The sequence below is a fragment of the Salmo salar genome, chromosome 13, assembly GCF_965601325.2.
Source record: "Salmo salar chromosome 13, fSalSal1, whole genome shotgun sequence".
NCBI classification, from domain to species: Eukaryota; Metazoa; Chordata; class Actinopteri; order Salmoniformes; family Salmonidae; genus Salmo; species Salmo salar.
In genome coordinates, this window is record NC_138303.1 from 55,386,888 (window position 1) to 55,402,594 (window position 15,707).

General features: G+C 41.6%; 1 protein-coding gene across 1 annotated transcript; it reads right to left on the minus strand.

The window, feature by feature from the left end:
* Positions 1–400: 400 nt before the first annotated feature.
* LOC106567414 (ubiquitin-conjugating enzyme E2 G1) lies at positions 401–10,615 on the minus strand. Its single transcript, XM_014136621.3, has 6 exons — positions 10,412–10,615; positions 6,525–6,627; positions 4,555–4,652; positions 4,106–4,284; positions 3,513–3,636; positions 401–3,279 (listed from the first exon to the last, which is right to left on the minus strand). Exons 1-5 carry the CDS (start codon positions 10,455–10,457, stop codon positions 3,550–3,552), a joined length of 513 nt encoding a protein of 170 aa, XP_013992096.1. The 5' UTR covers positions 10,458–10,615; the 3' UTR covers positions 401–3,279; positions 3,513–3,549.
* Between the last annotated feature and the right edge of the window lie 5,092 nt (positions 10,616–15,707).

A 15,707-nucleotide genomic window follows, 5' to 3' on the forward strand; every position in this document is an offset into this window, starting at 1 on the left:
ATAGATACATACATGAATATATATATATATATATATATATATATATTCAAGGGTGTATTAATGAGATATGTGAGATAGGAAAAAAAAAAGAATCATAATGGAGGACTTCTGAAATTATATTATTTCAGTGTAGATAAGGGAAGGGCAGGTTAAAATAAAAACATGAGTCAGACAAGCCAGTGTATGAATCAAATGGATTTGCCTATGAATGGAGTGGAAATTAGCTGACTTGATGATCTGTAAAAAAAAATGTTTTTTTAAACATGTATTGTAAATGTTTATCAGCACAGAATTATGACAGCATTTTCTAAACTGCACGTTTTCTTTGCCATTTCCGAAACGTAGTAACGTTTAAGACATGGATTTCATGTTGTAATGTTAATAAGGTACCAAAAAGTAGTTAGAATTCATGTTATTTTATTAGCGAAACAAAACTTGTTTCAACAAAATTGTCACGGAAATCAGCCTTGTTTGCATAGCGATGATGAAAATTACATAATTTAGGCTGTAAGGATACCTAAAATTCAAATCATTAGGTCATCACACCATTGCTATAGCAACAGACGAGAATAGTTTATTGAATCCCATCGTGACATAGAGGGACATTATTTGGCATGACAGGCCCCCTAGCAGCCAGGGGCCCAAAGTGACCGCTGATGTTGCTTAGGCCTGGAGCCCTGTTTGACTGAAATGCATTGTGAAATACACAGTAGGTGCCTAATCTTCATTGACTGTGTGTGAGAATACAAGTGGTTATCAACATTGATAGAGGGGGTTGATATTGAATGGATGGACAAAGATAGTATTTTTTTTCTTTGAGTCAAAAACTAAAATATTAATACTCTACCCTGAATATTGTTTCAGATCAGTTCCACTTGTTCAGAGTTACAGAAATACACACATTAGGAGTTTAGCTATAGTACAAGTCAAACATTTGGACACACCTACTCATTCAAGGATTTTTATTTGTACTATTTTCTACATTGTAGAATAAGTGAAGACAACTAGGAAATAACACTTATGGAATCACGTAGTAACCAAAAAAGTGTTTTACAAATCAAAATAGATTTTATATTCTTCAAAGTAACCACCCTTTGCCTTGATGACAGCTTTGCATTCTCTCAACCAGCTTCAGAAGGAATACTTTTCCAACAGTCTTGAAGGAGTTCCATTGAATGAGTAGGTGTCCAAACTTTTGACTGGTACATGTTAGAAATGATCATAATAATAATAATAATAATTGATTGCAGAGGGTGAGACAAATGGTCCTTGCCTAGTCTAGACTGGAGCCTGTTCTTGGCACAGCTCCCTGAAACCCATCCAAAAATAGACAAATCTGCTCTCCAAAGATCTCTGCCTGGCCAATTGTTCATGTGGGATAGGGATAATTGTGAGACAACTCGGAAACTCAGTTAAAATTAACATACACTTTTTTTACGTAGAGCTTCCTATTGGTTGAGTTTCCAAGTCAGAAATGTCAGAGTATTCTTGAACGCGGCATAAGTCTGTGGCAATCAAAACACCAACACCTCACTTGGTGTAATGTTGTTACATGGCTTTCTTCTGAATATGGGACACTACTGTACACAGAATACACTTGACCCATATAATATTCTCACCTTTGTGCCAAATGACAGTATCCTATCACTAACACTTGTTAAATCTAGCGTAATGTGTTGCATGACAAGTACATGATATGTTTCACCTAGGGGCCAGACACCACATGATAAAAGGCAGGGAGCTTTGGTCAGGACCAGGTAATGACATGCTAGGAAAGAAGATAATGTGTGTATCAATCATGCCTGATTGTATGACAAAACACTGCAGATATGAATTTCATTAAAAGAAAAAACACCAGCAATTATTGGGGAAAAAAAATCTTATTTTAGAAGAACTCACTACATAACACAGAAAATATACATTAGTATTTTGTCTTTGTACATTAGGCAAGTAAACTGCAATAGTCCATCAGAGACAGAATAAAATAATAAACAAGGGGAAAATCGAGGATCAGGGGAATAGAGGGTAAAGAAAAAAGGGCACGGGCGCACACACTCTTTCACACATTTTAAATCAAAACCCCAAAACTACCAGCAAGAAAACCTAAAGTTAAAAGCATGCATAACAAATCCTATCTAGGACACTACACAATTCATATCCTTCATCAAGGTGAATACAGGAGAAATAGGTCTCCACACCACCTGAATATCAGAATAGATTTTTTTTAATAAGACGGTACACCACACAGAGGGGAAAGTTATCGCTAAACCAAATTTTAACCAATATTTGAATTACACATTGTCCTGATGTTATAGAATAACTGACACGTTGTACAAACTTACAGGGTGTTTTGCAATTTCTCATATTTTTCTGAAACTCTGGTTCAATACAGGGGGCAATTGCCAAGCAATTTAAGAGGAGGCACTTTTGGAAAAAAATACTAATTAAAAACTTACCTATGACTTCAATTTGTGCATGCATGACTTGTAATGGTTATATCCATCTCCGAAGAAACACACATGAACTTGACAAATTGGGTCATGGTAAGGGGCGCACCGCATGGTGTTAAAATCCAAAATAAAGACTTGCATTTATAACCTTATTCATATGTTAAATGGTGACTTAGAGCAACTTTTCCTGAAGTGCTGAGGTGAATGAACCCAACATGACAAGCAAGCTACAGTACGTGTAATGCACCCTTATGTCCATCTGCCATAAATGCAAATTCGGCCTGATATTTCGGTCATTCTAGAACCAAAGCAGCTCTCCTCCAATAGAGGGATTCTACAACAGCATTGCATTCTTACCATTCTGCTCCCTACAAGGCCTCCTGTCCGTCAAAGCAACCTGTAACAAAACTGAACTCATGCACACGAGAGCATATGTTGAAGAAGGGGGAAGTGGAATAAAAACATAAGAATCTATAGGACTCAGATTCTACCTACAGAAACACTATTTATTTGGTACTAAGTGTCTTGCTGGATGGATAGGGACAATTGATATATTATCCAGTTTTATGTCTGTGCTATATACAGGTCTTTACAATATCTTCCTGAAAAGCAGTTCATAGACTTTAAAAAAAAACTTGGTTATTCATCTTTTGCTTTGTTGTTGTTTTTGAGTTGGCACTTGCTTGGCGGTTTTCAGTCAGGATCTGGTAACAGCTGTTATGTTCTATTGCAGCCTGTTGTTGCCAGACGGTTTCTGACAAAGTCAATGAAGACCAGCCATGCAATAGAGTGCAGGAAAACATTGCCATGTTATTTCTCAATTGGAGACCTGTGTAAGACAAGAACAGGCAACTTAGCACATATTGGATATACTGTAATAAACTTCCGGCATAGTCTTTCAGAGACTTCAAGAGGTATGAATGAACCATCTACATATTTAATTTGAAGTGTGAACAGTGTAATAAGTTACTCAGAGATGCCATATAATAGCATTGGGACCTCCTCAAAATCACAACACTTGGTTTGTAAAAGATCCAAGAGGCAAAAGTCCACAACACTTACCCTGAAAAAATGAAGCAAGAAGCCGCTTGATAAATAATCACTCAAAGGCAGTCTCTTGGCTCTTTCTTACACAACGGGCCACTTTCCTTTTGAATTCCCCATGTCGGTCTTCCCTCCACTCTTTCTGCAGGGGGAACAATGAAGGGTGAAAAGATTTTAGCTGAAAGATGACAGATTCTTGCTCTCCAAAGGCAAATATGATGTTTGGGAACCTGGAACATTCAGAATTCTGTGCACTACAGGATGGAATATACCATTAAAAGGTCCAATGCAGTCGTTTTAAACTCAATATCAAAAAAATTCTGGGTAACAATTAAGTACCCAAACTCCATCCCACCAAAACAGGCTGAAATTTCAGGTGGTCTTTTCAAACAGCTCTTACACGAAAAGGGCAACATCAGCATTTCCACAAAATGATTATAACCTCAGTGTGGAAATGTATATAAAACACAGGAAATCATGTTTTTGACTGCACTGGGCCTTTAACTCCTTTTGTCCTAAATAACCATCCACAGATTGTCGATTTATAAAGAACAGTAATCAGAGTGAGCTCAAACCCCTGATTTGGCCCCTCAGGTGAAAATGAGACTTACTGCAGCGTCTACATTGGCAGGCGAGTCTCCGTTAGGGTCCGCCAACATGGAAATAACACTAATCATAATGGTTTCCACTGTGTGGATGGGCAGCCAGCGCTCCTCAGGCTTCTCATAGCCGTACTTATCTTCACCAGGCTCGTGCAAAATAGATATACATACGTCACCGTTCTTGTCAACTGCAAACAGGATAAAAGACATGAAATTAGAACAGATTTATTTACTTGTTTTTGTGTGCATGCGTGTGTGTGTGTGTGTGTGTGCGTGCATGCGTGTGAATAACTGCCAGAGTAAAGGATTTGTGGGTTCCAAAAAAGTATTACTTTACTGAGAAACACTACTGATCCTCCTGAGGGATAGCCTACATTTATTTCCCCAACAGTAAACAGACAAAAAAGTGCTAATAATTTCAAGAGAAAACATACCCAGTGCAATACACTCATACTTACCATTAGGGTGCCATATATCTGTGATAAATTTCATTTTAGGTGGCCTGAGAGGGTAGTCTTTGGGAAACGTGAGATGTGCTTTAAACACACCGCCTTCACTGTGGCAGAGAGAAATATGGTTCATTATGTTCAAATATCAGGGGTTGGAATATAGGGATGTGACAAATGGAAAAAGTCTAATGTTTAAACAGCAATTAATTTTTTTTCTTCTGTTAAAACAATAAGAAAAATTCCTATAATTCCACGTGATGATCACATTTTGTCCGGACCTCTGGCAGTCTCTATGAGGGTGCCACAGGGTTGAATTATCGGATCGACTCTTCTCTCTGTATATATCAATGATGTCGCTCTTGCTGCGGGTGATTCTTTGATCCACCTCTATGTAGACGACGCCATTCTGTATTCATCTAGCCCTTCTTTGGACACTGTTAACAAACCACTAAACGAGCTTCAATGGCCTCCAACTGCTCTTAAAACGCTAGTAAAACTAAATGCATGCTCTTCAACCGATCGCTGCCCGCACCCGCCCGCCGCCTAGCATCACTACTCTGTACGGTTCCGACTTAGAATATGTGGACAACTATAAATACCTAGGTGTCTGGCAAGACTGTAAACTCTCCTTCCAGACTAATATTAAGCATCTCCATCCCAAAATTAAATCTAGAGTCAGCTTCCTATTTCACATCAAAGCCTCCATTCATGCTGCCAAACATACCCCCGTAAAACTGGCTATCCTGCCGATCCTTGACTTCGGCGATGTCATTTACAAAATAGCCTCCAACACTCTACTCAGCAAACTGGATGCAGTCTATCACAGTGCGAACCATTTTGTCACCGAAGCCCCATATACTATCCACCATTGCAACCTGTATGCTCTCGTTGGCTGGTCCTTGCTACATATTTGTCGCCAAACCCACTGGCTCCAGGTCATCTATAAGTCTTTGCTAGGTAATGCTCCGCCTTATCTCAGCTCACTGGTCACCATAGCAACACCCACCCGTAGCATGCGCTCCAGCAGGTATATTTCACTGGTCATCCCCAAAGCCAACACCTCCTTTGGCCGCTTTTCCTTCCAGTTCTCTGCTGGCAATGACTGGAACGAATCGCAAAAATCATTGTAGTTGGAGACTCATATCTCCCTCACTAACTTCCCCATATTTGTTTTTTTCTGCTCTTTTGCAAACCAGTATTTCTACTTGCACATCCTCATCTGCACATCTATCACTCCAGTGTTAATTGCTATATTTTAATTACTTCGCCACAATGGCCTATTTATTGCCTTACTTCATTTGCACACACTGTATACAGATTTGTTCTATTGTGTTATTGACTGTATGTTTGTTTATCCCATGTGTAACTCTGTGTTGTTTTTGTCGCACTGCTTTGCTTTATCTTGGCTAGGTCGCAGTTGTAAATGAGAACTTGTTCTCAACTGGCCTACCTGGTTAAATAAAGGTGAAATAAAAATTAAAAAATTAAAAACCATTGCAGATGGTTTAGAGAAAATTGTATAATCTATGCTGGAGTTGGAAGGGGACAGTTATAGTTATGTAGTTTGAATTAGTCTAGCTGACGTTAGCTAGCTAGCTAGCTTGCTTCTCTCAGTTTGATGCAGTCAAGACAAAATACTATGTAATCAGATGAGATGCTAAATAACTAGCAATAAGGTAGTCTACCAGCACAAATCAACTTGGTTGCCCTGTCTCCCCCTCCCTGCATCATTCACAGATGCATACCGCACAGTTCCGGTTAACAAAGTAGCAAAAAAAAGAAAAATAATTCTGATCCCAATTTCATTTAAACGTTCACACTAATTGTAATATAGTTGAAAAGATCACAAAATCTTTACATGAACGGACAACTGCTGTATATGACAAAGCAAATTCCTCCTCACATCCACATACTCCCCAGCTGGCTTATCAACCAACCCACACAGCAAAATCAGAGTGGAACTGTGCTGGCAGACTTACTAGCATGTGTCTGGTGGGCCGATGATTAAGACTTCCCATCTGTAGAGGTCATTATCGTCTATCAAGCCTGCTGAGAATCCCTCCACTGGGTTCTTATTCAGCTCTGGTAAATCAAGAGAAAACATTTTAAAATAATTTGGTTTTTCATCAGAACTTCATCCAGTCTATAAAGTAAGAAGTACATCTCACAAATCAGTTGTGTTGGAATGCTGGATTGAGCACTCAGATTTAAATGTTCCTCTCTGTGAACATAATAAATCTGTTGATCTTTAAATAATTTGTATCCCTATTAAGTAGCAATTTAAACAACTCAAACATTTAAACTGCTAACTCAAAAGTGCAATGTGGTTTAAATGTGCTGTCACACTGGCAGCCAGTCCCCTGCTGTGCTAAAACAGCAGCACAGTCAAAGGACTGCACCCATCTGTCACACCATGGGCTCTGGTCCTAAAATAATCAACTGCGTGTGGTTTCCAACTATTTCATTTCCTCTCGAAACAACCATTTCAAAAGTGAAGTCTACTAAAAGAGACATGTGAATGGTCCCAATAACGCACCTCTAACTGTATAAGTAATTGGTGAAGCATTGGGAAGCAAATATTCACTAACTTGATCAGGCCTTGTGCAACTCAACCTCCAACTCAAAGCACAGGAGCAGTGACCACTAGTTCTGCTGTTGATGCGGGTGAGTGAGGAGTCAAATGGCTACTGCAGTAGTAGGTTACACACCCTTTGAACAGCAACCCTGACATTTTTTACATTTACATTTTAGTCATTTAGCAGACGCTCTTATCCAGAGCGACTTACAGTAGTGAATGCATATATTTCATTTCATGCATTTTTTTTTTTGTACTGGCCCCCCATGGGAATCGAACCCACAACCCTGGCGTTGCGCACACACCATACTGGCGTTGCAAACACCATGCTCTACCAACTGAGCCACAGGGAGACTGACGAGTGCGTTCAGGTTTTCATAGTTACTTTTAAATCATATTAGCACATTTATTCAAGCAAATGTTTCATTATTTTGCATAGACCAGATCAAGTTAATCTAGTTAAATTCTAATTACTCCAGAATTTGTAGGGAGGGAGGCTTTGAAAGTGTGCCATTGCAAAAGAGAAACTGGTAAATATGACTGGCGCTTTTAAGTCACATGACCAGTAATCAATTCAGAGGAGCATTGTCAAGGAGGTCATAGGTTCAGAGAGTTCATGGAATATGTGAATCTCAAGGCTTCCCCTTTTGAGAAACAAAGCGGCAGGGACCAAGAAAGGCCTCTGGGACACAGCCACATAGGGCTTTAGAACAAGGTGTTCTCCCTCCGCTGAGAACTTGGCAAGGAGCCGCAGTAATAGGGTCCTGTAAAATCAGTTTTATTTTCTGCCTGATTCCGTTTCTCCCCCAAATTCCGTTTTCTCCAGGAGATGGTCTAGGGAAATTGATTAATTTAGAAAAAGCCATATCTCAGACTGCCCCCCCCCAAAAAAATGTTTAAGATGTGCAAAAGAACACAAGACACATCCCGGAGTTGCCTCTTCACTGTTGATGTTGAGACGGGTGTTTTGCGGGTACTATTTAATGAAGCTGCCAGTTCAAGACTTGTGAGGTGTCTGTTTCTCAAACTAGACACTCTAATATACTTGTCCTCTTGCTCAGTTGTGCACCGGGGCCTCCCACTCTTTCTATTCTGATTAGAGCCCGTTTGCGCTGTTCTGTGAAGAGTAGTAGCGCAGTGTACGAGATCTTCAGTTTCTTGGCAATTTCTCGCATGGAATAGCATTCATTTCTCAGAACAAGAATAGACTGATGAGTTTCAGTAGAAAGTTATTTGTTTCTGGCCATTTTGAGTCTGTAATGAAACCCACAAATGCTGATGCTCCATATACTCAACTAGTCTAAAGTAGGCCGGTTTTATTGCTTCTTTAATCAGAACAACAGTTTTCAGCTTTGCTAACATCAATGCAAAAGGTTTTTGTAATAATCAATTAGCCTTTTCAAATGATAAACTTGGATTAGCTAACACAAAGTGCCATTGGAACACAGGAGTGATGTTGCTGATAATGGGCCTCCGAATGGAATATCTACATAGGCGTACAAATTCAGCCATTTCCAACTACAATAGTCATTTACAACATTAACAATGTCCCACCCCCCACCACCACCCGGGGTGCATGCTTTGTTTTTTGCCATAGCACTACACAGCTGATTCAAATAACCAACTCATTATGAAGCTTTGATGATTTTGAATCAGCTGTGTAGTACTCGGGCAAAAACCAAAACGTGCAGGAGGGGGCCCCAAGACCGAGTTTGGGAAACCCTGCTTTAAAAACACCATAATGTTTCATCTGTATGTGCTTTAAATTTGAAAAAAAGTGCCATATGAAGCATTATCGCTTTCTCTGTAATATGAGTAGTATTTTGAGTTCAATAACAATTTTCTTACATTCATTTATGAATAAAAAAATATATAAACATGAATATTGAAAATATACACTTTCTGGTTGGGTTCATTCTTCAATATGAACATAATATACTCTACAGGCACATCAATGTTCCAGAGTGGGATCTCTGCTAGTTTTAGAGTTGAAGTTTGCGCCCAATATTTTTTTGCTCCATTGTTTAGGGGGCCAAGTGGACAGAAGGCTGTTTGGCTCATCTCAGTCACGAAGAGGAACAATTTAAATCTGCCGTTCTGCCCTTGAGCAGAGAGGTTGGGTTAAACGCGATAGACATATTTAGGTTGAATGCATTCAGTTGTGCAACTGACAAGGTATCCTAATTTCCTTTACCAATGCAGGTGGTAACATTAAAATAAAACCCAGCCCTTAAACGAAACAGGTTGAAAATAATTTGTATGTCATATCATAGGAAAAGATACCGCATTCGCACAGATTTTCACAAAATGGGCAGTTCGGATTTGTCACTTCAAGCCCAAATATCATACTTTGACTAAAACGATGACTTATTGATTTAAATAGTTGTGCAACATCATGGGTAAGCTCTGGCCATCGTCTTGGTGTGGCCGTTTAAAAGGATGCCTGGGTAAAGCCAAAATGCCACAAATGTAACCTTTATTTAACTAGGCAAGTCAGTTCAGAACACATTCTTATTTACAATGACGGCCTACCCCGGTGCCACCCTACGGGACTCCCAATCACAGCCGGATGTGATGCAGCCTGGATTCGAACCAGGTACTGCAGTGACGCTTCTTGCACTGAGATGCAGCGTCTTGGAGTCCTTCCTCCAAAGGTCCCTTATATGGATTCAATTTCGTAAAAAATAAGAACTATCGTAGCACAAATAACGTTACTTAATAGAATGAACACATTTAGCTAACGGGTGGTTCAGTTAAACTCACGGCTCTGTCTTCCCCAACGTTAATATAAAGTCTGACAATTGTGCATCAATGGCTACAGTTGACATGTGTCCGCTAATGTTAGCTAGACATCTAAATGACGTTCAAAACAAAGGGGTAACAAACGTTAACTAGTAAGCTACCGGTGAGTCGTTTTGCGTTCACAAAACAAAACCAATATAGACGTACAATATAAACATAACCAAAACATACATCTAGCATTAGATGTCTAGGCATCGAACTATTTTATCAACCGAAACTTTGTATAAACATAGCTACAAAAGTGTCCTATATCAACTGTCTGTAGCTAGCTCGTAACTGCCTAGCTCGCTGCCACTGGTGGGCTTACTTTACTGTATTCAACTATCAAAATTAAGTAATCAAAGATGACATTTCACACCATAGTCCATACATGACAGTATATAAAAGCCGGAACAAAGATTAGTTAGTTAACGTTCGCTAGCTAGCATAGCAGCCCGACAAGCAATCAGAGCGTTAGCCGGCTACGTTAGCCACCAGTTTATAAATTACCTGCCAGCTGTCTCCTGAGTAACAGTGCTGCCTGAGGCTCCGTCATGTTTTACAATTTGGATTCTAAAATGTTAGCTAGCTAATACTGCGAGGTGAGTGAATTAGCTAGCAACTTTCAATAAATAATGCCAGTGTTTTTTTTCTAGTCTGTTTTGCTCAACATTCTCATTCTGGGGCACATGCGCACTAAAGAAAACAGTAACGCTGCGTGAAGGCAATTATCAGTACGCGCAACAGCACTTGTGACATCACCTTCTTCTTCGGTGGAATTTTGACAACCTCTGCATATGAAATCTTCTGGACGGCCCTGACTTTGACAACCTAATTTTCACCACAGTTGCAACACTTCAATGCTCAAAAAAGTAAAAATGCTCACTAGAGGCAGTTGATATGTTGTACATTTTGAAATGTGAATTATGAACGTTTTTCAGTTTGAGCACCTGCCCCCTGAAAGGTCTGTGTAAGCCCCTGATCGAGAACTGCCCTATTGAATGGTCTGTGCACAGCCCTGATCTTCTTCGTCTTCTTCTTCTGTGGATTTTTATATGGTGTTGGCAATTAACTTTAAAGTGCATTACACCTGCCAGCTGGACTGGAGTGTGGACCAGACAGTGAAAGTCTAAATCCTACCCAATATTGTCGTCTCCCTAAGGAAACAAAATACATAATTAAATACTACATCCCCTGAACATAGCTGCGGGAAGTAGGAGTGCAGATTAAGTATTGGATGCCATTATAAGACACATCATTGCACAATGTATGAATCTCTAAATTGGCTGTCAGGGTGGTGACAAAGAACCCAATGTTCACTCTGACAGAGCTCCAGAGTTCCTCTGTGGAGATGGTAGAACCTTCTGGAAGGACAACCATCTCTGCAGCACTCCACCAATCAGACCTTTATGTTAGTGGCCAGATGGAAGCCACTCCTTTTTTAATGTAAAAAATAGGGACCACAATGGAAATAAGTCCCCGCCTTTATTTTTATTATTATAATTTTTTTTAATAATTATTATTTTGTTTATTTTTTTAAACTTCTTTGAAGGGGTGGATCAGCTTAATATCGTGGAAAGATTGTTGCTTCCATCAATGTAATTGTCTGCATCATTTCCAAACACCCATATATTTTTGGGGTAAATATATATATTTTATACATACACGTATGCATACTTATACACATATATACATACACATACCTATATAGATATACATACTTTTTAAAGAATATACCTTTATTATTCCCGACAAACCCTACCACACTTCCCCCAATTGGAGTAAACTAATAAACACTTAGGGTTCTACCTTCAGTTTACACATTTTATACACATATTACAGACACAATTTATTTTACAATAGTTATATTTTGTTTGTTTTTAGTCCTTCCTCTATTTCTGATGTCCATCCAGTTTGATTTCTATTTGTAACTGTGCTATTTCACAATATTTCTGAACCTATATACATTTTACAGACCCCGTATGTTTTACATTGGTTATCTTGTTATTAGTCCCACTCTTCAGCTCCATTCAACCCCTCCCATCTATCTCTCAACATCATCCATTTTGGATTTCTATTTGCCATATATTTTTCAACTGTGCTGTGATGCAACTGTGCTGTGATAAAGTCCCCACCTTTATTGTGTAATCCTAGTCACTTAAAACATTATTTTGTGCTGTGTGTAAATGTATGTTTTTTAACTGACAAATCAAATCAATCAATCAATCCAAACTGTGCAGCGGCCATTGGATGAATGGAAGGAGACATCTGTTGCAAAACAACAAAAACGTTAATGACATTCAGAGATTGTCAAGTCGAGCCTTCGGTACTGGGTAGGCCTATAAGGTAGGGAGGGATGTATTTTCTGTGTGTCGAGATTGACATGGTCTATTTATAGTGGTGTTAAAAACACAAACCATGATATTGAGGCGCCCAAAATTGGAATGCTTGTTTATTGGTTGTGTGGTGCATTAGCACAGAAACCTGTTGGTGGAAAATTTGTTGCAAAAATATGAAAGAATTATACATATGTTATGAAAATGTAAAAAATCTGATTTCCAACTTTGAACTAATGAAACAGGCAGGAAAAGTGAGCTTGTTCGTGGTGGTCAGCAAACCCTCAACGTTCTGGCCCGTAGCCCTGCGTGGCATCGACAGTGCCACAAAAGCATGTTGAAGTGGCAAAGTTGATATTCGCGTTTATAAACACAGGGTTGCTACAGTTATTGTTATTTGTGGTTGTAAACATTATTTAGAGTTAATTCTGTGAGGAGGAAGGTTATGCAATTGTTTTTACAGTACAAGCGGAGGGTAATGTGAAGAGAAAAAAAAATACGTTGGGGAGGGGGGTGCATTTGGTTTTAGGACACATGCAACCCCCCCGGCCTCCTGCCTGGTGGCACCGGTAGTGTGGGAGCTGGACGTGGACATTGAGCAGGCGTTACGTGCAGAGCCCGCTCCCCTCCAGTGTCCCGCTGGGCGTCTGTACCTTCCATCTGCTGTCCGTGATCGGCTGATCTATTGGGCCCACACGTCACCTTCCTCTGGTCATCCAGGCATTGGTTGGACGGTGCGCTGTCTGAGTAGGAAGTACTGGTGGCCCACTTTGGCCAAGGACGTGAGGGTTTATGTTTCCTCTTGCTCGGTGTGCGCTCAGTGTAAGGCTCCTAGGCACCTGCCCAGAGGTAAGCTACACCCCTTACCCGTTCCACAACGGCCATGGTTGCACCTGTCGATCGATTTCCTGACCGATCTCCCCCATCACAGGGAAACACCACGATCCTGGTCGTTGTGGATCGTTTCTCTAAGTCCTGCCGTCTCCTTCCTCTGCCCGGTCTCCCTACGGCCCTACAGACTATGGAGGCCTTGTTTACGCACTTCTTTCGGCACTACGGCGTGCCTGAGGATATAATGTCTGATCGGGGTCCCCAGTTCACTTCGAGGGTCTGGAGGGCATTCATGGAACATCTGGGGGTCTCGATCAGCCTTACCTCGGGTTTTCACCTGGATGTGGGCAGGTTTCTGAGGTCTTATTGCCAGGACCGGCCGGGGGAGTGGGCGGTGTTTGTGCCCTGGGCAGAGCTGGCCCAGAACTCGCTCCGCCACTCCTCCACTAACCTCTCCCCCTTCCAGTGTGTACTGGGGTATCAGCCGGTTCTGGCTCCTTGGCATCAGAGTCAGACCGAGGCTCCTGCGGTGGACGACTGGTTCCGGCGCGCGCACCTTCAGCGCGCCGTGCTGCGCCAGAAAGCCAGCGCAGACCGTCACCGCAGTGAGGCCCCGGTGTTCGCACCGGGGGACCGGGTCTGGCTCTCGACCCGAAACCTGCCCCTCCGCCTGCCCTGCCGGAAGCTGGGTCCGCGGTTTGTGGGGCCATTTAAAGTCCTGAGGAGACTGAACGAGGTGAGTTACAGGTTACAACTTCCCCCCGATTACTGTATTAACCCCTCGTTCCATGTGTCTCTCCTCAGGCTGGTGGTGGCTGGCCCGCTCCAGGAGTCTGAGGTGAGGGAGGTTCCTCTGCCCCCTCTATCGAGGGGGCCCCGGCGTATTCTGTTCAATCCATACTGGATTCGAGGCGTCGGGCAAGGGGCCTTCAGTACCTCGTGGACTGGTGAGGGGTACGGTCCGGAGGAGAGATGATGGGTTTCGGTGGAGGACGTGTTGGACCCTTCAATGCTGCGGGAGTTCCACCGTCTCCGTCCGGATCGCCCTGCACCTCGCCCTCCGGGTTGTCCTCGAGGCCGGTGTCAGTGCGCTGCTGGAGCCGCGCATCAAGGGGGGGTACTGTCACGACTTCCACCGAAGTCGGTTCCACTCCTTGTTCGGGTGGCGTTCGGCGGTCGGCATCACCGGTCTTCTAGCCATCGTCGATCCACTTTTCATTTTCCATTTGTTTTGTCTGGTTTTCCTACACACCTGGTTCTCATTTCCCTCATTAAGGGTTGTGTATTTAACCCTCTGTTCCCCCCCATGTCTTTGTGTGGAATTGTTTGTTGTTTCGTGTATGTACACGCTAGACTGGTTTGCGCTGGGTTATGTCAACCCATCTTGTGTTTAGTGTTCTTAGTGCCGTGTGTTTGTTCACCGAAATAAAGGGCTCCTTTGGCTACCCACTTCTGCTCTCCTGCGCCTGACTCCCTTACAGCCAGTTACACATACCTAACAAGGTAGTTGTGAAATTGTTAGATTACTTGTTAGATATTACTGCACGTCAGAACTAGAAGCACAAGCATTTCGCTACACTCGCATTAACATCTGCTAACCATGTGCATGTGACCAATAAAGTTTGATTTGATTTGATTACTGCCACTAATGTATGAAATTAGTTTTTTTCGTTTGCTCTTTGGGGTCTACATTTGATTGATTGATGCTCTCATCTTGCTCTCATTAGGAGCTGCTTAGTAAAACACATTTGAACAAACATTATGTTGACCATATGTTGTTTTTGTGCCTGTAAATGTCTAATTTTCCTCAGGGGTTCATTGGGGAGACTATATTATCACTGAACTGGGCCATTCTAGCTGATATTCTCCTGGTTAGTTTGATTCACTGCAATTTGAAGAGTCACACGATATCAAAATGCATTAACCAGTCAGTTTCAGTGAGTTAGCCATAAGTACTTGCAGGGGCCACATTCTGAAATAGCATTTTTGGCCCCCCACCCAGTTTTATCATTGGAATGTGACACCAAACGATGTGCTTTAGGACCAAGCGGATACCTCCGAGCGGTCAGGTAGGGTGTTTGGAGTGTTTATCTGACTGGATATCTACAAATATATAGTTATGCCCCCCCACTTCTAAAACCAAAGTTGCGCCCCTGTGTTCTTGTGTAACAAAGTTGATATGCCTTTCCAACCCTGCACCCCCAAAAGATTGTTGAGCATGCCGTGCTCTTGATTCTACTTATCTGCCCTGAAATACACTCAGTGGCCAGTTTAGTAGGAACACCACCCCGTTCACAAAAAGTGTTTGTTCCTACAGACAGTGAGTCATGTGGTCATGGCTTGCTATATAAAGCAGGCAGATAGGCATCAAGGCATTCAGTTACAATTGAACAAGTGTACAAAACTACTGACCTAAGCGACTTTGAGCATGGTATGTTCCAGTATCCCCGAAACGGCCGGCCTCCTGGGCTTTTCACGTACGACAGTGTCTAGGGTTTACCGAAAATGGTGCAACAAACAAAAAATATCCAGTCAGCGGTAATCCTGTGGGCGAAAACATCTCGTTGATGAGAGGTCGAAGGAGAATGGCAGGCCACAAACAGGCCACAAACAGGCAAATAACAGCACGGTACAACAGT

Bases quoted from the DNA above. Each gene is read 5' to 3' on its own strand.
- LOC106567414 (XM_014136621.3), bottom strand. From the start codon at position 10,457: ATGACGGAGCCTCAGGCAGCACTGTTACTCAGGAGACAGCTGGCAG. The intron at 4,653-6,524 runs GTAAGTCTGCCA...TCTCTGCCACAG, and splicing joins GGCCCACCAGACACATGCTA to TGAAGGCGGTGTGTTTAAAG. The intron at 4,285-4,554 runs GTAAGTATGAGT...TCCTGTTTGCAG, and splicing joins AGATATATGGCACCCTAATG to TTGACAAGAACGGTGACGTA.